A 23,225-nucleotide genomic window follows, 5' to 3' on the forward strand; every position below is an offset into this window, starting at 1 on the left:
GTGTTGGGGTGATTGCTGTCACATCTGGCGTGCCACAGGCTGTGTGACAGTGCTGGCTGGCACTGGCCAGCATGGGCAGCAGATCTCATACCCAAGCACAGAACCACAGGATCACAGAATCACAGGATCACAGGATCAACTAGGTTGCAAAAGACCTTGGAGATCATCAAGCAGTAGGAGTTGCACCTGGGCAAGGCACACCTTTAGGTGTCCTACCATCCAATAGGAACTCAAAGCATGGAGCAACCTCTTCAACTTGTCCTCCCACTTCTATCAAACAGAAATATTGGCAAGATTGGTCAAGTTTTTTTGCATCAGTTTAAGCATTTATGATTTAATTGCAAATGTATGAGGTTGCTCAACTGACTCTTGCACAGGTGGAGATTACTGAACTCCTTGTAGTGCACTAAACATGGCCATGAGGCTATGGGAAGGTAAAAGTTTCCTCTAAAGCAAATGCCACTGACCACCAAGAAGACACTCAGATCATGGCTCTGCTCCTTCTGAACATCAGCGATGTTTTGGCATAACACCCAGGAAAGAGTAGGTGTTAAAGAATCAACACATACAATACTACATTTAAGGTGTTTCTCCTATAAATCAATAGCATTGGGAGGCTTTAGCTCACTGGAAGAATAGGTTGGATCAATGGCTTAGGAAAAAATTAAAAAGTCTCTAAGACTTGTTAATTTCAAAGCTAATTAAAAATGAGCCTCTTCCTTAGTGTACAGGCAAGCTGAGTTTGGTGATGCCAGGACCACCAGTACAGCTTGACAGGAGACACCCAGATGGCAATTTCTGAACAGAAGCAACACATGCTCCACACGGAAAATACACCTTGCTTCAGAACAGCAATGCAAACACTGATTGAACACCAGTAGCTTTGGAAATACCTACACTTTTCATGGACCCTCCTTTATGGAAAAATGTGAATTGCCTTCCCCAGGAGCAGCTCCTCACTGAATGCTGTTCCCAAGGCACTGGGCATTGGCATAAAACCAGCAGCACAGCCAGGACAAGCACAAATCAAGAGCAGTGGTTCCCTGGAGAAGGATTTACCACAGTCACAGATATTCTGCGAAAGACCTTTCACAAAAGAGATTTTCTCTGTTGGGATTAATAGCTCCATTTTTCTTTATTACTCCAAGTGTGTTTCACTCATTTGTGCATCAGCTTCTTTCAAACAGAAAACAAGTGAGAAAACCATCCTTCAAAAATAAAATCTTAAAAATAATAAGGAATACAGTGGCACAACTTAAAGAGAAATCAGATATTCCATGTTGCAATATCTCACAAAACTTAAGAAGTAGTTCTCTCCACAAATTCTCTCTTTCAAAGAGGAGGTGTTTTTTACCTCTAAGTTCACTAAGAATACACCTGACTCACCATCAAATTATTTCAATTTTACACAGCCAAAATTTCAGGAGTTTAAGGGATTCATCACATCCCATGGCTCAGATTTTCAACCCCTTGGTCCATATTTAGAGGCTCCTCAGTAATTCACTGATGTTCAGAAACCCTGCATATCCACCACTAGGCTTTTCTATGGTGTGGAAAATCAGACACCTCAGGCACCTATTTGGGAGTTAAGGGGTTAAACAAGGTTCTGATTAAAAGAAAAACTACAGGGCATATAATGATTGTGTATATACAGACAAAGTCATTACATATACATAAACATGATTATCAATTTCAGTCCTTTAAAATTTAAAACATTTCCGTTTTCTTTCATAATTCCATATTCAACACCTTTTTAAAGATCAAATTTTCCTCATCTATTGAGATGTAACTTACCTGTACTACTGTCTGCACATGAGGCAAAGCTTGAGGTGTCTGTACAAATAATTGATGTGTAATAAATTGAAGAAACTCTTGTTTCCAGCCTTCTTCATGTTGTCAGAAGCAAGTAGGATTTACTGACTAGTGATTTCATGGATTTCTTTGCAATACCAATAAATGAACATTCTCAGGTGCATCTGTTGTACAAGGCAGGGCTGGTATTGTTCTAAATCTTCAAAATTCCAGGAAAAGCATAAAGAGAGGAGTGTTTGCACCTATGATAAAAAAAAAATCTCTTCCAAATCCTGTGGTGTTACAGTGGATGGCATTTGATTTACACCAGCAGTGGAGAGCCCCTTCTGAGTGCATCGAGTTTGGCTTCTCTGCCTGCACTTAGCATCCTTCCACATGGCTTCATGGATCAGTATTATAAATTCTAGACATAAACAAAGAAAAAACCAGACTGACAGAGAATGTGATCAACAATTTACATCTGTGCACAATTTTTCCCTCTGTTTGTGCCACTGAAATTCATGATCTTTTATCTTTAGCTTTCAGTTTGCCTTCCCAGTCCTCTTGGTTGCAAGCAATGCTGTAAAACCCTTAAAATATTAAGAAAATTACATCTGCTATATCTTGCTTTAAATATAGTGTTCAGTCTTTGTAAGTGTTACTTTGTACATTAAATGAATACCTTGCCCACCAGGTAAAGGACATTTTGTTGCTTACCATGTCTCTCTGCACAGCATATACTACTCGGGCATAAATAACAGTGTGTTATATAAATAATTACATATATGAAGGGCTGTAAAACACTGAAGATATATTTGTACTTTTACTTATGAGAACGTTTTAAAAATGATTGCTTTGTTCACTGCGTGGTTTTTATGTGTTGAATGTGGTGCACGCAGAGAACATTTTCCAAAGTTGTTTTTTTTTTCCCTTTCCTCCAGGTCACACTAGCGTTATAGTTAGCAAATTGATAAGGTTCCACTGTTAAGCTTTATTACTTGTGACATGAGCCTATGACACTTTATAAAAAGAAGTAATCCAGAACAATCTCTAGGTAATTAACACCTAGATAAACAAACATAAATTTCTATATTGCATTTATTTGGACTACCACTCAAATACGCGTGAACCATGCTTTTTTAATTAAAAGATAAATCTATGTGACACTTAGCCTCAAACTTAATTATTCAGCATAGTATAATAAAAAATAGAGCCCATTAAATGTGTCTTGCTCTGTATTTCTGTATTAACAGCAAAACAGTTCACTCTGGGATCATTTAAATTTTCTTCTTCCTCTTTTCCTGTAATTTCCCTATTCACTGAGAACCTTTGGTTAAAAAATATAAATACCATAACAAAAAGCCCCCAAACAATACCCTGAACAACACCAACAGGTGAGGAGCCATGGAACTTCTCCCAGCCCCCAGGAACACTCAGCTGGGTGACATTTCTAATACGACATTACACCACAGCTTTATTCTCCCTCCTCCCCCTCCCCGGGCTTCCCGATGGAAACATACTGTGGTGGATCATGCCAAGCAGTGATATCCAGAAATGGAAATCACAATAGTTACGAATAATTTCACTGGGAGCACACTTACAATACACAAGGTGAGGTTTCTATAATATACTGTTACAATACAGATGTTAAACAGAGAGGGGAAATATTCAATTCCCAAATTACAACAGACAGAGGGCTTAAAGTCCTTATAAAAGTTTCAACAAGAAATGTTGTCTTAAAGCTGGGAGCAGCCTTCTGATGTTAGGTGGGAAGACTCAGGACACCTAGGATCTAAGTGAGGAAAGCTGCCCATCAGCTGAGGGAAACAAAACCCCCCAGACCTCAGTGAGACAGCCCTTCCTCCTTCAGACCTTCTTCCCACCTGCCTTGACAGGTGATGCAGCCCCACACCTGGTACATGGCCACTGGTGGTCATTTTTAGATTTCCTGGGGGATTGTATGCACAGTGTAATGCACTGCTCCCAGCAGAAATCCAGGACCATAAAGGAGACTGGAAGCATGTCCATAGAGGTGCAATGAGACAGCCATTGCTCCTTAATCAGCTTTTCATTTTCCTTTACTGTCTACTGAAACCAGAAGGCAGGAAAATCTTTGGGATAGACCCCCCACCACTCTCTCCCCAGACAGTTCTTTTTTCCTCGGCCCAGGACACAGAAATTACCTGAAAGGACAATGATCCTGTTGAGAGGCAGAGTTCAGCTCTGAGCCTGGAGCTCATCCCTCCTCAAAGCACATTTTTATGTGCTGCCATTTTGTGCCTAGGAAGGGTTGTTCCCCCCAAGAGAGGGTGTGACACACGAAAAATTTTCATTAACTTCTTGGATTTTGATTAAAATTTGATGCATTGCAGTGCAGATTTTATTCTCTGTGGATGAAGAGATCTGTGGCATTTGCCCACAGACCAGGGAATTTGGCACAAGCTCCATCACTCCCCTGGCTGCAGAGACTTTCCACAAGTTCACCAGTAACAACACCTCCTCACTGTGAGTTTCAGCTACTAAAAAACTGAATTTCAGTGATTTTATGCTTTAATTCTTAATCCTTCTGACAATTTTTGTACCTTTTCCTTCTGGAGAATGCAAGCTAGAATGTAACTATATTATTGTGGGTATGACTGGCTTAATTTAATATTAAAATTTCTGGTTTTGAAACATGTTTGCTTTCTCAGTTTTTCTTGGAGCAAGGCCACATTTACTCTCTCCTCCCCATACTTGCTGCAGTTTCTCAGATTTGGTGCATTTTTTTTTTATGTTAATCATCCTTAATTTTCTAAGTGAAAAACCCTTTAATTTATTTGCTTTCAAATGTGCAGATAAAACCTTAAAGGGGAAGAATAAAGATTCACCCAGGAGAATGGGAGCACTCTTGCTCTTGTACATTCTTTGAAGTGTGAGCAGCTTTCTTAACATGCACCATAACAATAAACCTCACAATTTTCTAAAGCCAAATATATGATCTATACAAACAATCTTTTTTAATGTGAAAACATGACTTTATACATCATAGTGTATGATACACACTTCAAACACTTTCAAATCAAAGCTTGATAGACCCCAAGACTTTTTCTATAGTACATAAGTAGTAGTATATAAAACAATTATTACTACATGCTAAAACAGATTTCCACAGTCTTTTAATTAAGCACAATATATATAATATATATCTGTATATACTGTATATAGATTTGTTCAGATTATAAGTGGACTGAGCACACACACCCAGCATAATACACTCCAGTAACTGCCTAACAACTGTGAATTTACTGGCATTATTTTTTTCTTTTTAAATCTGACAAAGCTGAAGAAAATAATGTTTTAACTGTTCCTAATAAACATAAGCAAGTAGGAAAACTTTTTTTTCAGAGGTAGAGGTTTTATTGCGTAAAACACTGGATAAAACTGTACTGCTTCAAAGACATTTTTATTCTAACAGCAGAAAGAAAACAGTCATTGCTGAAAAAACAACTTTTAATACTTCTATACCAGAATAAAGTTCTGTCAACTGATGTATTATAATAATAAATAATGACCAAGAATAAACTTTAAATACAAAGTTTTCTAATTGTTACAAGCATAGCAACAAAATCCTCTACTCTATTGATCTCAGATTTCCTCCAAGATAGAAATTTTTCTTTGTGTAGGAATGTAGACAGTATTATGACCAGTATCACAGACTACAGGTTACAGAGAAAAAACTTGACATGTTTAGATATGAGAAGCATGATGATATTCAGAAACTGACAATGCATCACTGCTGCTGTCACTTGTTTGTATTACAAGTTACAAATGTTCTGGAAAAAAGGGCTATGTCAGAGGGGAGGATAGGGACAGTAGCACCCGACCAAATGGAATCAACACACACATCACAAGGAGCGGGAGATGTTTCCAGTGTCACAAACAGAATTATTGCCTGTCGTATCTGAAAATGCTCAGAAGACACAAAAGAATACTGAAAGAGCTCAAAAAGTGCAAGAAATGGAATGTGGGGGGTGGTTTTGTTTTTTTTTTTCTGTCTCTTTTTTTTTTCCTTTTTTTTCTTTTTTTTTTTTTTTTTGCTAAGATACCGAAGGCGGCGCAAACACACAAAGCAAGCGACTGACACAGTCACCAAACACAGTAGTGCAGTTAAAATCCTAAAGCTTACTACAGTCAGAAAGGTTCAATAACATTTCAATCCTTTATCTAGGATCATAGAAACAGTTGCATTAAGTTTATCAACTCGATTTAAGTAAGGCAGTGAGAACTATACTAGAAAAACAAGAAAAGCAGCTTGCTCTGTGCCAGATGGGTCCAAGTTACACAGTGACCTCATTTAAACTGAAACTTCAGTTGGATGACATCCTTTCCGACAGCATATGCAAACCGTATTCCTTATTAGCCTGAGATTTTTTTTCCAGTCTCAGGGTAGCGCTAAGAATTTTATTTACATTGATTGCAGTTTAGTATTTTTTGTAAACTGCTTTAGGCAGAGCTGAAGTTTTAAGGCCCTGGGGTTTTACTCTGTGCTCCCAGCCTGCAAAGAAATATTGACTTTTTTTTTTTACTTTTTTCTTTTTTTTTTTTTAAGTCTGGATGATTTTGCTTTAGAGGAAGTTAATACTTCTCTACCATCACGATAAACAGCACCAATTTTGCTTCTATCAAAGGAAGTACATTAGAAGGATAAAATTTTATGCCATTCAGAGAATTTCAGAATAAATCTTTAGTTATTTCTCTTACTTTTTTATGTGGTTTGTTATAGTCTCTCAAAAGCTTCCTATGTGGCAAAGACCTTACTAAATTTGGAGCATCCAATCAGTAAAAAAGCTAAAGTCTGCAAAAATATAGAACACATTTGTTTTACAAAACCAAAGAAATATAATCTAAAACACTTTCTTTTTCATTAGAGACAAAGAGCAGAAAGCTTGGATTCATATTTTAGGTCAAGCTACTTCATAAGGGCTTGCTCCAGAAGAAACTTCTGCACTGTGTCTGTAACACTTACAAAAACTAATACAGGAAAATTAACCATGACCAGGGAATCCTTCATTCAAGTGTAAGGAAAAAAAAAATAGGAATTGAAAGGAAGTTTGAAAAAAAAACCAATAAGACAAGTAAAGAACAAAAGAAAAAAATTACCAACCTCCTATGTAATAAAATTCTGTTTCTCACCAGTACCTTCTATAGATAAGGCTGACTAGTTTCACTAAACAATTTCTATATATTGTACTTCTACATTTATAGCAACTTTTTCAACAAGAAAAAAAAAAGAATAAAAGCATTTCCCTCAATACTGCAAGATGATTACAAAAAATGGAATTACATTTCAAATCTGCAATCACACATTGGGCTGCAGATTTTTTTTTTCTAACCATTGATTCATTTGGCTGTATATTAAAAAAAAAAAAAAAAGAAAATGTAATATCACAATACTTTTCAAAATAGGTCAGTACTGACCCCAGCTTATGGGCCGTCTAAGGTTTCTCCTACACTGCAGTTGCAACACCACTTGAATTGATTTTCTCTGCAATGACAGCTCCAGTCAGACTGGCACCATGGCAGTCTACCAAGACATCTCATTACTATGCTAGGCAAATGACAGCAGCTGGTGTCATATTATAAAGGTGTTTTCAACAATGAAAACACAGCCCCTCAATCTTCAAGGCAACACTAAATCGTTTAGAGGGTATCATTTTTCTGTTAAGAGCATTATTTTTGGACAAAGACCACTTTTAAGTTTGAAATTGCCCTGCTTTTTTAAATAACCAACAACCTCCTAACATTTTTAAATCACTTTATTATCGCACCTACATTGTTTGGAAGTACTAGTTGCCAGGTAACTGTTTAGCAGCCATTTTCAAGGGCTGGAAATTTACTTTGCATGTGTAATATATATATTTACACACACACACACGTATGGAATGTGTGTATTTTGTGTGTGTGTGTGTATGTAGATATATATTCAATGTGGGTATGATTGGATATCTCTGTGTCTGTAAATACATATATATATGCACATGTGTGGGTACAAGTACATATACATATATTTGAATGTTTTCAGCATTCTGGACCCTTCTGGGAACTGGCATGCCATCCCTTTCCTCAGAAGGGGTTTATTGAGCCAGCCCTCACCAACCACATGTCCAAAGCCAGGGTAAAGGCTACAGCAGAGCAGGGCTGGGCCCGCTGGGCATCACTCCTGGGCCTTGGTGCCCTCCTCGGGCAGCTCTGCCGAGCTCCCTGCCTTGGCAGCCGCCGGCTCCTCCAGGCTCCCGGCAGCTTCCGAGTCCACTCTGGAGCGCTTGAACCTGCGGTCGGGGTACTGGCTGTTGTCGAAAGGCATGCGATGCACACAGAGCACGTGGGTCTTCAGGTTTCCCTTCTGAGAGGCACTGTAGGGGCAGTATCTGCACTGGAAAGGCCGGTGACCTGTGTGACAGACGACAGCCTGGTTAGTTTTTGCTTTAGCCCACGGACATTGCACAGCCCGGACAAATGGGACACTCCAGAGCCCCTTTCTGCTGGGAGGGGCCATCGCCCTTCCTCAATAAACTGCATTTCAAAAATTCTCTGCTTAGGATTTCCAGAGCAGTGCAGCTAATCCATCTCCCTCCTCAGCCCCAGCTGTAAATCCTTCAGCCCAGGATCCAAACCAAGTTCTTGTAAATACAGCGTGTGCGAAACTGTCTTCTTTTACATTTGTTAATTATCTTTTTTATTGAAGTGCAATTCAAGGATGACAATGTGCAGACCCTTAGTCTAATAAACACACTTTGTCTTTGGGTGGGTTTCTGGGTAAAGAATTGTATGTTTTATTTCAATCGCACAGATTACTTTTTAATGGAAAGAAATAATGGATTGAGATAGCCAAGGCCTCAAACCTGCAAACATTTACTCCACTGAGATTACTCCTGTGAGTAAAGATACGCAAGCATGTAAGTGTTTGCTGGACCAGGGCCCAAGGTTATCATCAGCTTTAAAATAAAATGTCCAAGCCAGATTAGAAAAGGAATGTTAATGCACAAAATCTGATAGATGCACTTCTTATGGATAAAACAGCAATCGACCGTGTAACAAAGGCATGAATGAAAGATATAATTTCTCAGTAGGGCTTATCAATATGCTCTCCTATATTTTTCAGATTATTGTGACTTCAAATCTCCATGCTGTATCTGGTTTTGGAGGTTATGTTTCAACAATCACATTTCAACCTATGCTGGGAAGTTGTTGATGTGTTTTACTGGAACTTTATGAGCTTTGTCTCTCAAATTAACTTAAACCAGGACCATCTGAGGTCAAATGCGCTTAGCTTGCTTTAATTTGCTCAAATAAATGAATAAATAAATGTGCCAGACCATCTACATAAAGCCAGGATAAGTGAAAAACAATACCCTATCTCCACATTTGAAGAGCACATTTTCCCTTGCTGCTGTGGTACTACTTAGCAGGCATAAAAGAGATGCTGGGGCAGAGGAGAATTATGTTTTCTGCAATGGGGAAGGGGCTGGACCCTCTGCCCTTGCTTTTAGGTGGGAATTTACCAGCTAAACAGACACCTGTTGTGAACTGGTCTGATGCTACCTGTACTGGAGTGGAAATGCTGCCATGGTCCTCCCAGCAGAGATGGGAGATGGGCAGCTGCTGGCACAGGAGCACGCGAATCTCTGTAGCACAGTGAATTCACTTAAACCAGCATTAGTGCCCTGGGCTGCTCAAACAACTTGCCATTTCTACTGTAACAACAACACCACCCCAAACTATGCTGCTTGCTACCCAGGGTGTCCTGAGCCCTTGCCCCAGGAATGCAGCCTTGTTTCCTTCCTCAGGGATGGAAAGCTCCCCTTCACCCTTGGTTTTCATAGGCTGAAGACTGCCAGAAGTGTGACTGCCCCCTAAAGCCTCCAACATGCATGTTTATCTATGTTATGCCTCGAGCACAGGAGGGACATGGAGCTGTTGGAGCGAGTCCTGTGAAAGCACCAAAAGGATCTGAGGGATGAAGAAGCTTTTCTGTAAGGAAAGCATGAGAGAATTGAGATGGTTCAGCCTGGAGAAGAGGAGGCTGAGGGGTCACCTAATTGTGGCCTTTCAGTACCTTAATGGGCTGACAAGAAAGATGGACAGAGACTATTTACAAGGTGACAGGACACAGGGGAATGGCTTCAAACTGACAGACAGAGGGTTTAGGTTGGATATTAGGAAAAAATTCTTCCCTGTAAGAGTACTCCTAGCACAGGTTGCCTAGAGAAGCTGTGGCCGCGCCATCATCCCACCATTCCTCTAAGCGTTCCAGGCCAAGTTGGACAAGGCTTGGAGTAACCTGGGATAGTGGAAGGTGTCCATGCCCACAGCAGGGGGGTAGGAATGAGATGATTTTTAGTGTCCCTTCCCACCCAAGCCACTCCATGATCCTACGATCCAACCAGCTCCTAATGCTTTACCCACTAGCAGCTCTTAATAAACAGCCATCCTAATTCTTTTTTGCAAAGAACAAATTCTAAGCAAGGAGTGCAGAAAGCTGGAGCTAACCACCTCACATGCACCAGACTAAAAGCAAACTCTTTTTACCCACCACTGAACCAAGTTCAAACTCGTGTTCAAAATTCCATGCAGAGAATGTCATTTATTAATTCAAGGCACTTTAATAAATCAGACAATATAAAGTGCACCTACAAGGATTCAGTTCTGCCTTGCTTCTCCCACGACTTACTTTTTCAGGCCATCAAAATTTCACATCACTGCCTTGTGAAAAGTAAGTACACAATAAGTTAATTTGTATTGTCACTATGCAGTACAACTGTGGTAAAGAGCACATTCATTTTTAATCTGATATGAATAATATATAAATATGTATACAGAGTGAGGGTCATAGGAAAGCAAGCGGTACATTGTTTACAGCAGAAGTAGTACAAAAAGTAGAGATTATTCTTGCTTGCAAAGATAACAATATCTGCAATTTGCTTGTAACTAAGGGGTGAAGGAAAATTCCCATTTCTTTTAGGTATCCCCATTCATTAATTTTAGCTCGAAAACTTGTTGTGGGCAGCAGGCTCTTAAAATAACCCTTCCCAGATAAGTTGGCAATAAATTTATAATGCTTTATCTAGCAGTGGTTGGTAGGTCCTTTCTTAGCAAGCTATAGTTCATATGCATTTTACCCACTATATATCTCCCAATAAAATTATATGAAAGCCCTCCAGAAAAAAAAAAAAAAAAAAAAAAAAAAAAAAAAAAAAAAAAGAAGAAAAGAAGAATAAAATAAAAAGAAAAGAAGAAAGGAATCTTCCTGATAGCTCAGGAGATGATGTGATATGCATTGCAATTGTAGTAAAAAGAATTAGAATGAAAGTGGGTGGACTAGGGGGGCAAACTATGGTGTGCATCTTTCTCTGATCAAAAATCAGGATAGAGGACAATGTATTGTTTGCAGCTGAAATAATCCTGCTGTGGAGCTATGTTCTATGAAGGCTGTGACTGAGCATGTGGAGAGACTTTGCAATCCTCTGGATGGAAGCTGACAGTCTAAGGAAGTGGAAGAGCAGAAAGTAATATTCAAAATTAGCTAAAATGACAACAATCATGGCTGGACTCAAAGAACACTTTTAGAATGTATGGATTTCCCTAGGAGGGGCAATCACTTCCAGAACCTGCTGAAGCCTCTCCCAGGATCAGACCCAGGAGGGGTGGCAGTGCTGAGGGGACCCAAGCTCATCATCTTTTCTACTTTTGACTGAATTTTAGGGAGCACAAGGAGCGTGGATAAGTAGTACCTTCTGGCCAGGATGGAGAAGTTTTCTGCAGGCCCATATTAAGAAAAATCCCTCAGTGTTTGAAACTAGTCCACCTTTTTAAAAATATATGCTGCTTCATTAATTTAGGCTTTGAGGGGAAAAAAAAAGTAAAGTTTGTTTTCTTTTCTTTCAAGTTTGTGATGTGATATGTTGCTTTGTGACACTTCATGTCAAGCTGCATCAGTCACATCGCGTTAGGTTTCATAACATGGCATGACTGATGCAGCCCAACATGGTGCATCAGCTCAACAGTCAGAAACTGTAGGTTTTGAGAAAGACATGGATCTCAGTCTGGGGTTTAGGGCCACTTAAATGAAAGTTTACCTCAAGTAAGGGCCTTGGATTTAAACAAAGCCATTGCCCAAGTGTTAAAGATTCAACTACATGCCAAACCGTATTTTGCTTTGTCTAATCTTTAAAACTCAAAATGTATTATTGGAACACATAAAAAGTCAATGTCAATGAAGTGGCACTGGGTTACTCACTGTAATCCAAACACTGCTAATAGTTACTAATTTATTAACTTTGATATGGATCCATTATTTAAGATTAGCACAAAGGAATACACAAACGAGAGAGAGAAAGAGTGATGAATACTAAAGTCTTTTTCATTAAAAAAATCATTTACATGGTCAAGCTGCATTAATTCTCCACTTCTAAAAATATTTGATCGGCATCCAAATTCTATAAAATTTCCACAAAGAAACATCTTATTTTTGTGGTATTGCAGGCACATATGTAGGGGTTTGCTCTAAAACGTAAAAATGGGCATTGAGCTAGTCACATGAATAAGATCAGGAATTTATTCCAGATTGTTAAAAGTGTACTAATCACAGCAAAATCATGGCTTTCTCCCAAAGCAGCAAGAAAATGGTAATTTGAAAGAAAAATGCCAATAATACATCACACACAAGCCGTCTGTTGTCCCCACTACACCACTTTGTATTATATTGCATATGTGTACATATATACACAGATACACGCATACAGACACACACACACACGATTTAATGCATAAATTTAGGGGAAAGACAGAAGAGCAATAACATGATGAACAGAAAACAAATGCTGTGCAATGTACTATAAATTATAATTAAGCTCTGAATAAAATGTGTTTCTTAGATATGACATTTGTTCCCTTAAAATGCAAAAATGGCCATGATTATCTGACAGAATGTTTTTCCTTAGATGGCCAATGGCTATAGCACTTACTGAGATGCAATACGGCAAACTCATTTCAGATTTCTTTGCCTGGTTTAAGAAAATCCTTTTGGTGAAAATCAAAAATAACAGCAATTACCTCTTTAAAACAAATTATTTCCTCGCAAAGAGATATTTGAAAAAGCCTCAAAGGCTTGAATTTCTCGGAAACAAATCTCTTTAGTTGGGATGTTGGACGCTGAAGGTCTGGACTCGACTTGCTGGGCGAGCGTAGCAGTGCCCCATGGGCAGGGCAGCCCTGGCCAGCCCCAGGCACTGGAGCAGGACTGGCTCAGGATGGATGGGCACTGCCTGCTGCACCGGGATGCTTGGTCCCACAACACTGCTGGTGGAATGGTCCATGTAATCACACATCTGCTGCCCAGCAAAGCCTGCCCTCACACCTTCAGTAAGCCTGCACCTACCCAGGTGCTCCCCAGAGCTGCTCTGAGTCCTTTTCCCCCCACAAAATGTTGTATTTGAGGTACAATCATCTCTAAGCACATGAAGTGCGTGCTGCCTCGGAAGTAACAGCAGGCAACGATGGCTGGGTGCTTTCTGTGCTTGAAGAGAGGCTTTCTGAGCATCTCCAGTTCTCTGGCAGGGACTGCTGGGCTGAGCTCATGTCTCTCTCAGACCACAGCCTGCAGGTCCCAGGCATCTTGGTGAACACTGCCATTTGAAAGTATATTAGAGCATAATAACAGGCATTTGCAAAGGGAAAACTATTTTCATTTAAATCTTGGCTAGTGCAATTTCCTTTTTTTAACGTATAAATTTTCATAAATACATTTCCTATCCACAGCAAACATCCCAAGTACTGCATGCATTACCCAGGAGAGCAGAATGGCTCTAAAGCAGCCATTCGGATCTGGAGCATAACAGTATGGATGGGAAAATGCTGAATAAATATATTTGTCCAATAGACAATAATGGCTCTGATTGAGCCATTCCACTTTATTGGTCTCAAAATATGCATTTTATGAAACTCCCCAAATACCAGACAGATTAAAATACACCCAATCAGGTTGGTATCTGTAATAAAAGTTTTTATAAAACAATTGAAAAGTATATGTTTATTTACGCACAGGTCCAAGACCAACCAAGATGATCTTCTGGGAAAATTTCAATATTCTGTGAAGTTTATATGTTACTTGGATTACAAAAAAAACCCCAAAATTAAATTTTAAAAACTCTACTTCATGTTGACCAAGAAAAGTCGTCAAACCAAAAAGCCTTTTGGTGACTTTCTTTGGAACAACATTTTTAAAAAATGCAGAGCTATCTGGATTTTAGGAAGGTCAGGGAACACTTACAGCTACCAAGGCTAAGGCTTTGGGTTACATATTTCCATTGGGACTCCTAAAGCAAGGGCAACCCCCTGATCGGCTCCATTTAGCTGAATTCCTTCATTACCAGGCTCAGTCCTGCTGAGTCCTTAGAGGTCATCAGATTAATTGCTCATGGCACCAGTGTCTTTAGTTAAATCCCTCCTCACCAATATTGAGCACTTTGGAGCAGCTCAGGTGCTGCCACCTGGAAGAGCCTTTCTCTTGCTGTGAGTTACTGGAAAGATCTGAATTAGGGGAGGATAACTTTGGGGTGAAGACTCAGCACATGACAAAACACAGCCACCAGCCTGATCCTACATAAATATAAGGATATCTGGAAAAAGGAAAAACGTGGCAAGGTCAGCACCCACCCCAAAGCCACCACATGACACTGCAGTCCTGGTGCCCTCCAGAGATGGACACTCAGTGTATGGGCACTTGCAACAGCAGGGTGGCAATTCACTGAAGTATCACTGCCTGCAGAAGAGCTGGAAAATAAAAAGAGCTAATCTATAACTGATTTTATCAAAGATTTTTACTTGAACAAAAAAAACTTCAATCGTTGGATTGAATTAAACCCTCAGATACTTAGGTGGCTTTTCTGAAATTAATCAAAGGTGGAGCCTATTCCTAAGTCAGTGCCTTACACAGCACTTGGTGTTTCCAAATAAGTATTTCAGCTTGCTGATGAGTGCACTAAAATATTTAATGATGACACAGAAAAGCAAAAGTTGGTGCTACACTTTGCCTTTAACACATATTATTAAAATATTATGTTAATTTCACACATTCCCCCTAAAATAAAAACTGTTCTTACAGTAATTATTCAATTCCTGTCTCAAAAGGCTACAGTCACTAATTATCATACACTGAAGTTTCCTTTAAAAGCAAAAGAAGTAAAAACCACCAACAAATCATCCCTGCAATGTAACACAGCCAAGTGCAGGTTGGTCTGACACAGAGGTTAACAGCCACCTGGGCACTCCTGATAAATTCTACTGATGTCCTTCCTCAATATGGTTTTACCTTACTGAATGATTCACGCACAAAACTGTGGAAAATATCATTAATTTAACATTTTTTGCCTTTGGTATGTGGAACATGAAAATTATAATTATTTGGAGGTAGAGTGAGGAAATTGTTAGCCATCTGTAGTGCACTAAATACAGGAGAATTAGGAAATGGCCAGTGAAATCACTGATGGTGTAACAGAGACTTGCAAGTCCTGGGAAAACAAACATTTCCCATTTCTTGCACAGTTGGTAAAACCACAGAATTACTCAGCTCCAGCTACTCAGCACAGAATTTGTTTCTTTTTCAGAAGAACTTTTGATTTAGAAGAGAAATGCATCTCTTCTTGCAAGAAAGGAAGAGCCTCAGCAGAATAGCTGAAAAGGTCTTCCTAAACAAATATTAAACTTTATGGGAACCCTGTAAAGCTAAAATTCTGAGCTAAAGGCAGAAGACTGTGCTTTCTCAGGATCTGTGTGTGTCAGAGCACGGCTGGTGGGTGCACACATGGTGCCCTGTGCACAATGGCATCAGTTCAGGTTCTGACATGACAAACATGAGTTACGAGCCCGGAGCCTCAGCGGGCTCCAAACGAGGTTAGTGGGAATGCTGTCATTGATTGAGCTTGAAATGCCAGACTATCATTGTCCCATGCTTTGGGAAATTTCATTACATTTAATTTTACATATTTATTTACTTTGGTTTATACACATAAGTAGAGGACAGAGTTCTTATCAAGGGCACTAGATACCTGTTGTTAAAAGCAGGCAAACTCTGACTGAAGTCATAATGGCAATGGTTACAGCAATCATAATCCTAAACTCACAGCAGCTTGTTTTCTGGCCAAGCTTTCATTTCCAGCCATTTCCTCCTGTCTGGTACCAATCTCTGTTCTCCCAAACCCTGATGTATCCCTTCATTTCTGCAGCCTGGGCCCCTCCACATGAGGGGGGAGAGGTACCAAGCCCATGGAGGGAGCAGGGTACAGTGCTCACAGCCTTCCCTTTCTCTCGTGCTTTGCTTTGGGGAGACTGCAACTAAGGAAACACATTTTGAAGGCAAGCAGCAGACTTTTCTTTAATATTACCTAAGCCCAAGTTCTTCTGATCATCAAAATTACATGCTCAGAGTCCCACCTTTGCCTTTACTTACATATTTCAATTAATTGCTATGTCTATTCACTCCTTTACTTGTTTTAATCACTTCAATAACATTATATTCCCATTCTAACCCCCTTGAGCAAAATATCTCAGTTTTCCTACTAGGTCATTCACAAGTTTTCTCGCTAATGTTCTGTCATATTTTTTAATTGTCTCAGTAAATATTTATTATTTCAGGGAGCATTTACCACTTCTTGAATGAAGCTCTATTTGAATTTAATGTACCTATGATTTCCCAGAATAAATGCTATACTGGTGGCACTGGGATTTTAGTAAAGAGAACATTCAATTCAGAAGCTAATAGAAAAGATCTTGTTAGTGATTTTGCTACCAAACATCCTTTATTCTGCCTAGCAATTCATAAATGCAATAGAATTTTCTCTCTCACTCTGGGTAACTGTCTTGAGTTTATTTATTTTATTTGGCAGAATGGAATTTTTAAAATCCCATGCTCAGCTTTCTAAATCTTTCCTGCCAACATTTGCATGCGTCACATCCTCAGCTGGTGTCAAACTGGGCAGTGACACAGCCTGAGCCATACAAAGACCTGCCCTCTCTGTGCACAGCCCTGTAAGGGTACCAGCCTCCCCACCAGTCCCACGGTCCATAAATCACCTGGGTGGGAAGGGATGGAATTATCCACGTGCTGTAACATTTGCTGAAGTGAGACCCTAAGCTAGAATATCTGTTTTCTGCATGTATGATGTCACTTAGATTAACCATGCTCTCCTTTAATTTTTGTTGTTGCTTTTTCACATAACTGGGGTAATTTAGAAGGTATTTTGTCACATTATCACTTGTCATGTACCTCACAATTCCCTAACTCCAGTGTTGTGTTAGTAGAGAGACTGAAGAACAAAACACATTAAGTAAATAAATATCTAGCTCACTAATAGCTAATATTTCAAATTATCCAGGAGTAGCTCACAACCCCACTAATCATTCTGCTAAAACATCACTATTATCTGTTTATGGGATTTGGTGAGTGGAGTTCTCAGAACCACTCATTATTGGCAATGCTTCTGCATTATGTGCCATCACAGCACAGATTTACCACGAGCACAGCCTGAGTGGGAGCTCACAGCAACCCAGCTTTCACCAGGCACATTTCTGATGTAGGTGTACATATAGCTAATGTTTCTGTAAAAAAATAAACCAACGTATTTTTATTATATCCCATTCAACAAACCAGGAGATCAAACAGTAAAAATTAAAGGGCTGCAAAGAGTAAATTGAGCATTAACTTTGCAGGACCTCTCCCTCTGGAAAGTGCTGTTGGTGTTGTCACAGAAAAAAGTGTCTTTTTTATCAAGTCACAAAGGAAATGCTTTCTCCCCTTCTCCTTTTCTTTTCTATAAAAGGCTCTGTAAAATGAAAGGTGTCAGACTTTGCTTTTTCTTCTTGGCATGATCCAGAATGTATGGCTGAGGAATGACAGATGTCTGCAACCAGCTGCAATGAAGCATGCTAAAGTTTCAGTCTAATCCACTTATTTCACTGCAGTCACGTAAACCAAAACAAATGGGCAGTGCCTTACATTATAAAAACACAGCAGCATTACTTTGTTGCATAATGTAGCTGATACGCCATCTTTTTATCATTTTTCCTACTGCAGAAAGAATTCACCTCTTTATTAAAAACAGCCCCTGAAAGTTCTCCCATTCTGCTTGCCTCTATTTTTTTCTTTTAGTGTCACAGCAGTCCTGCGATGCTCCATGCATTACTCAATATGTGGCTATTATAAAAACACCGTCATATTTTTCCAGGGAAGACTGCTTTTGTTTTTAAAAACATGATCCAATTCAGAAGCCACTGGGCCTTATTCTGCTCTCTCATCCTTGCTGCCAGCCCGTGGCTTGAACAGATCCGTGCTGCTCTGAGTCAGGATAGGATCTGCCATCAGATCAGTGCATGTTTTATCTGTGCAAAAGCCAAATAACAAGTGCACCAAGCACTTCCCTTAACGGGTAAAAAAACCCCACGTCTCTGTTTTCCACTGATCAAACTGGAAATGTCATCAGAGACACAACTAATAGCCTTAATCTACCCAACTAACCTCACTGAAAACCCTCCCATTTTAATGAGGAGGGAGACCCACAGGCAGTGTGTTTCCTGAAGCCCTGAACACCCCCCTGTGTTTTGTTATGCCAGAGGGAGTATAACCTAAGTGAACATGGCATCGCTTCCTGGGAAGGGAGACCCTGCCTCACTCCAACATGTAGTGCAGCAACCTTTTGAACCCTCCCCTCTTTAATCCTTGTATGGAAAGGGAAAGGATGAGGAGTCATGTGGCTCCCTCCCCGCCAGCAGTTCCAACAGCTGGGAAGCACTCTTTCAGCGCAATTCATAAAAAAAGATGTGTTGGATTTCGCCGATGGCAGAATGGTGTACGATTTCTGGCCCTTCAGGCTAAAACAATAAATGCAAAGAGGAAAATTTGAGATTTCCCCCCTTAAACTTCCCACAACAACCTCAGCAAAACCACATGACTTGTCTTGTACAATCTCCCTGGTGTTTTCAGTGCTACTTTGGCAGGAAATCAGAATTACTGTTATATAAATTCCATCTGATGCCAGAGCTACCATCTGTGAGTAAAACTGCTTCACCTACGTCTGCCGGCAAAGCCACTCTCCCAGAGACAAGGGAGAAGGGGAAAAAAAATTTGATTAATTTGCAGAATGCTTGTGATTTGCTCATATATTATTATAACTGCTCATCAGCACATGACAAATTCCCAGCACTCCGCACAGGAACCCGTTCAGTTTCAGCAGTTTTTTGCGTCGGCACCTGACAGACTGCAGAGCCACTAATGACTTTCAGATGCTTACAAACAGTAATTCTATCTTCAGAATAAAAAGAAAAATCCGTAGGAAGAAAAGAGTAGAGTTAGTCTATTCCATTTCCTTCCTGTATATCAACATGATTTAACTCTTCGGGGCAGCAGCGGTTCCAGGATCACAGCACGGCTGCTCCTTGCCTGTAAAAGACAAAGACTGCCAATCTCAGGGGAAAGGTGGAAGCAAAAGCCGGTCTCCGAAGGCTTTTGCTACACCAGCTCCACAGAGAGGCAGATACAAAGCAGGTAGCCTAGGAAAAGGCACACCTACCCTGCAGTACTGGGAGAAAATACACGCTCTCCCCAGCGCTCCCGAATTCCGTGTCTATTTCCCTATTTTAATACTTCTGATAACCTTTTACATTTTCAGGGAACACATCTGCTTCCTAACTGCAGCTGAAATGTTTTTTTCCCCCTTTAAAAGTATGATTATGCTTTCTGAAGCACTGTCTGTGTGCTTGATTGCCTGTTTTAGATTAGAGATTTTAGCAAGGAAACAAAGACTTCAGAGTGCACATCAGTCCTGCATATGAGAAACCACAGAAGGAATAAGCAATAAAATGTGATGCACCATCTGTCCACAAACAATAACCTGGATGTTCTGAAGGCTTACAAATTATTTAGCACACAACCTCACCGAATTATAGGACCCTTAAATAGAGCAATAGACTGGGAATGAGAACCTCTTTGATGTCCTTTTGTATTTTTTTTCCCAACTCAGCCCTCGATTGATTGCTATCTGTTGAGGTATTTCTCAAAGACCATTGGAGCAAGTTGATATTTATTAAGTAGCTCTCTGTAGAATATTTTGCCACAGATTTGAACAGTGGGGTAGACACTGCCTCCCTGGCCCTAGCCTGCTGCAAACAGATTGTTAATCAAAAGACAGTCTCAAAGAATAATCAGTTGGGAAATTCAGTCCTAAGGGCAAAACGCTGCCCTCGGTACCCATGTGCAACTCCTGCTGGCTTCCATGGGAGCTCACGGGAATGCTCAGGGAGGAATTGGACTTTATTAAGTACCAGAAGCTTTCTGACTGGACTCTTGTAGAACAATTCTCTAACAAAGAATGCAATTTTAATTTATTTTTTTTTTCTCCCCCAGATTAAGTCCTGCTGCAATTAAAAATAAAGTGACATTTTTCCTGGCTGTCATGCTGAAGCACAGTGATCTTGCATGCAAAACACATTAGCAACTGAGCACACTCCAGGTACTGTAAACTAGAGTATGTCAAAGCTACTGGATCCCTAGGCAAACCTGGCATCCCCCAGCAATATGCTCACATACCAAAATAAAGATATTCAGAGACCTGTGTTTGGGACACCACATTTAAATGTGAAATCATGTTTAAAAAAAATCAGTCAAACAAACACTAAAAATATTTCTTTTTTAATATGCAGTGAATTGTAAAATTTCTGAATCTACTGTTTCATTCAACCTCTTCTGTGCATTATAAATTCCTGAGATTTTAGAGAACATTAGAATTTGTTTTTTCCAATTGAAGCATGCTTCTAAACCCATACTCCAAAATAAATCAGCATCCCTTAAAGCCACCCACTTAATTTTTAAAAGGAAGAGCCTGCCCGAAATATTTCTTTTGCTTTGGTTTCCATAGAATTTTTTCTGCAAATTTTCTTAACACAACATTTCCCATGCTGGCTGTCAGCTAACAAACATCCAGACCTACCTACCAAAGTTCTTCTCAGTGTGGTCTTTACTCTTTTGCCTAGATGGCAGATCAAAATTCAAATAAAAATAGATATTAGAAGACAGAGGATTTTTTTTTTTATCGTATTCTTTTTGACAAACAGGCCAAGAGGGAGGTAACAGTATAATTAACTTTAGATGTGCCTAATGTAACTCCATTATCATTGATGGGTCTTATGGAGAGACACTGAGAGGGAAATGTGCCTTCTAGAGTTTCATAGTGGAGCCAGAACTATTGAAGAATATTTCAGTATTTAGGCCCTGATTCAGCAAATTGCTGAAGGTTATGCATACTACAAAGCCTGTAAGTCATCCCACAGACTTTGGTAGGAATTCACAGGAGCTCACACAATGCACAAGCCCGACTTGTCCCTGAGCTGGGGCCTTGGAACTTGGCCCTTACTTACAAAGATTCCTGAAAGAGACATGAAAATGTGCCTGGGGGTAAAAGCTGGCACATTCCATTGTCTCACTGTGACTCTGCGCTCCTTTTTGCAGTTATCTTTGCATTTATTTCTATGCGGTGAGGGTGCAGGTGAGGGTCCAGCAGCCCAGCCCCTGTGCAGGGATCCACAGCCATCCCGAGCTCTCCTGCAGGCAGGGAGGGCTCACAAATGGCTGCTAATTGGGAGGATGGGAATTTTACCATCACTGGGGCACATGGAGCCAGCTGGTTGCTCTTGGGTTACACACAGACAAACAATCAACACCCAGAGCTGAGGCTGCTGTCACTCATGTCCCTAAAGCCACCCAGGAAAGAGATGAACGTGGCAAACGAGATGAATGTGCAGCAAAACCCTCAGATGTCAAAGGAAACAAAACCAAAATCTCCTTCCAACAGCTCCTGTGGCAGTCAGTATGCAGAGGAGCCGATGCTACTGAGGATTTTATTTTAAACAAAATTGGAGAAGCCCAAATTTCTACGGGCAGCGAGACACTGCATCCATTTAGGGTGCTTGGGTATGTTTTCAATGATTTAGAATCAGGGAGCTCCCTCCATATCTCTGAAGAACTTTTTCAGTATGTCAGGTAGCAAAGAGGCAAACATCCCTGCCAGCAGCACCCAGCACACCAAAGCCTGCAGGAGAGCCACTCAATCCCAGGGAAGCTTCATTGACTCCCACCGACTTCCAGGGAGAAGATTTACTTATGTGAAATCAATGGCAGGCTCTGGGCTTTCAGGCAAACTGATATCCACTTGGGCTTCTCTGTGTATAAACCAAAACCATTTTGCAACAAAACCAATGCATACAGTGGTTAGAGGGGGCCAAAATATTTTGCCTGCTGGAGAAAAGGATGCAATTTCTCTGATTTCAACAAATAATCTGAGGCAGGTAACTTTCCTCTATCTACCATTATGCTAATCAGAACAGAGAGGTCTATAAATGTACTTAAAGAGACAACTAAAAAAAATTAATCTGTGGTTTAACTTAAAGGTCAACTCAATACATATTGAGAAGTCAACTGAAATTCTGCCATTAAATATAATCACTGCTTCTAGGGTGGTAAATACTGTGTGGAAATACCCATCAGGAGCAAAATTCTGATCTCAGACAAACACATGGATGGAGAGCAGTACTGATCTTGCATACAGAGCCTTTTCATCTGAGCCTCCAGGTATCAAGATCCAGGCCACTGGATAAGCTCCTTTAAATTCCATAGGATGTGATTAATATAGTGCAATATATAAAAAAATATTTATATATTTTAGAAATCTTGGCAGAAGGGGTCTGTGGGTTTCTGGACTTTTTCCAGCTTTCTGGATTCCTACTTTCAAGCATTTTCTGTAACCTGAAAGGCTAGAGAGTTCCTTTTTTGAGAAAGAACAGAGATTTTTCTATAATCACATGGCTACCACAGTGAAAGCCTTTTAGATATAGAAACTGCCCCAGCCATTACAGTAAAATCAGGAAGATCAGGACTAGCCCCTGCTCCTCAGCTCTGGGGCAGGTGTCAATCCCAAGCCCTTACTGTACACACAATTGTTCACAATCTCAAACCAGTCTTCCTCTTCTTAACAGAAAGAAGTAAATTGAAAAAGGCTTAACTAGCATTTTATATATATGTGCCAACTTATTCTTTAAATTTTAATATATGGTACAGTATAGGCATTTTGTTCTGAAATAATGTCAAAGATTTGGAGAGGGAAGGCACAAAGGTCAGATTTAAATCCTGAAGGTAGCATAAAAAATTTAGATAACACTGCTTGTATATATTTTTGTATAGCATGTGTCCTGACAGTGTCACCATCAGCATGGGCTCTAGAATTCATAATTCACTGTGCTATTTTTTAAAATAGTTTGATTTGTTTATTAACTGTGCTTTCCTATTTCCATGAGATATAGACATCGACAGTGAATAGACCTTTTCTAATTGAACTGATAGCTTGAAAGTGAAC

At 39.9% G+C, this 23,225-nt stretch overlaps 1 protein-coding gene across 6 annotated transcripts in view; it reads right to left on the reverse strand.

The window, feature by feature from the left end:
* Nucleotides 1-4,871: 4,871 nt before the first annotated feature.
* Nucleotides 4,872-23,225, reverse strand: part of ZNF536 (zinc finger protein 536) — a 344,528-nt gene continuing 326,174 nt past the window's right edge. For all 6 annotated transcript variants that reach the window (XM_058034044.1, XM_058034045.1, XM_058034047.1 and 3 more), the window contains one exon: nt 4,872-8,220. In XM_058034044.1, coding sequence (XP_057890027.1) covers nt 7,985-8,220 — 236 coding nt within the window. In that variant the 3' untranslated portion in view covers nt 4,872-7,984. The remainder of the gene's footprint in view (nt 8,221-23,225) is intronic.

The sequence above is a fragment of the Melospiza georgiana genome, chromosome 14, assembly GCF_028018845.1.
Source record: "Melospiza georgiana isolate bMelGeo1 chromosome 14, bMelGeo1.pri, whole genome shotgun sequence".
NCBI lineage: Eukaryota > Metazoa > Chordata > Aves > Passeriformes > Passerellidae > Melospiza > Melospiza georgiana.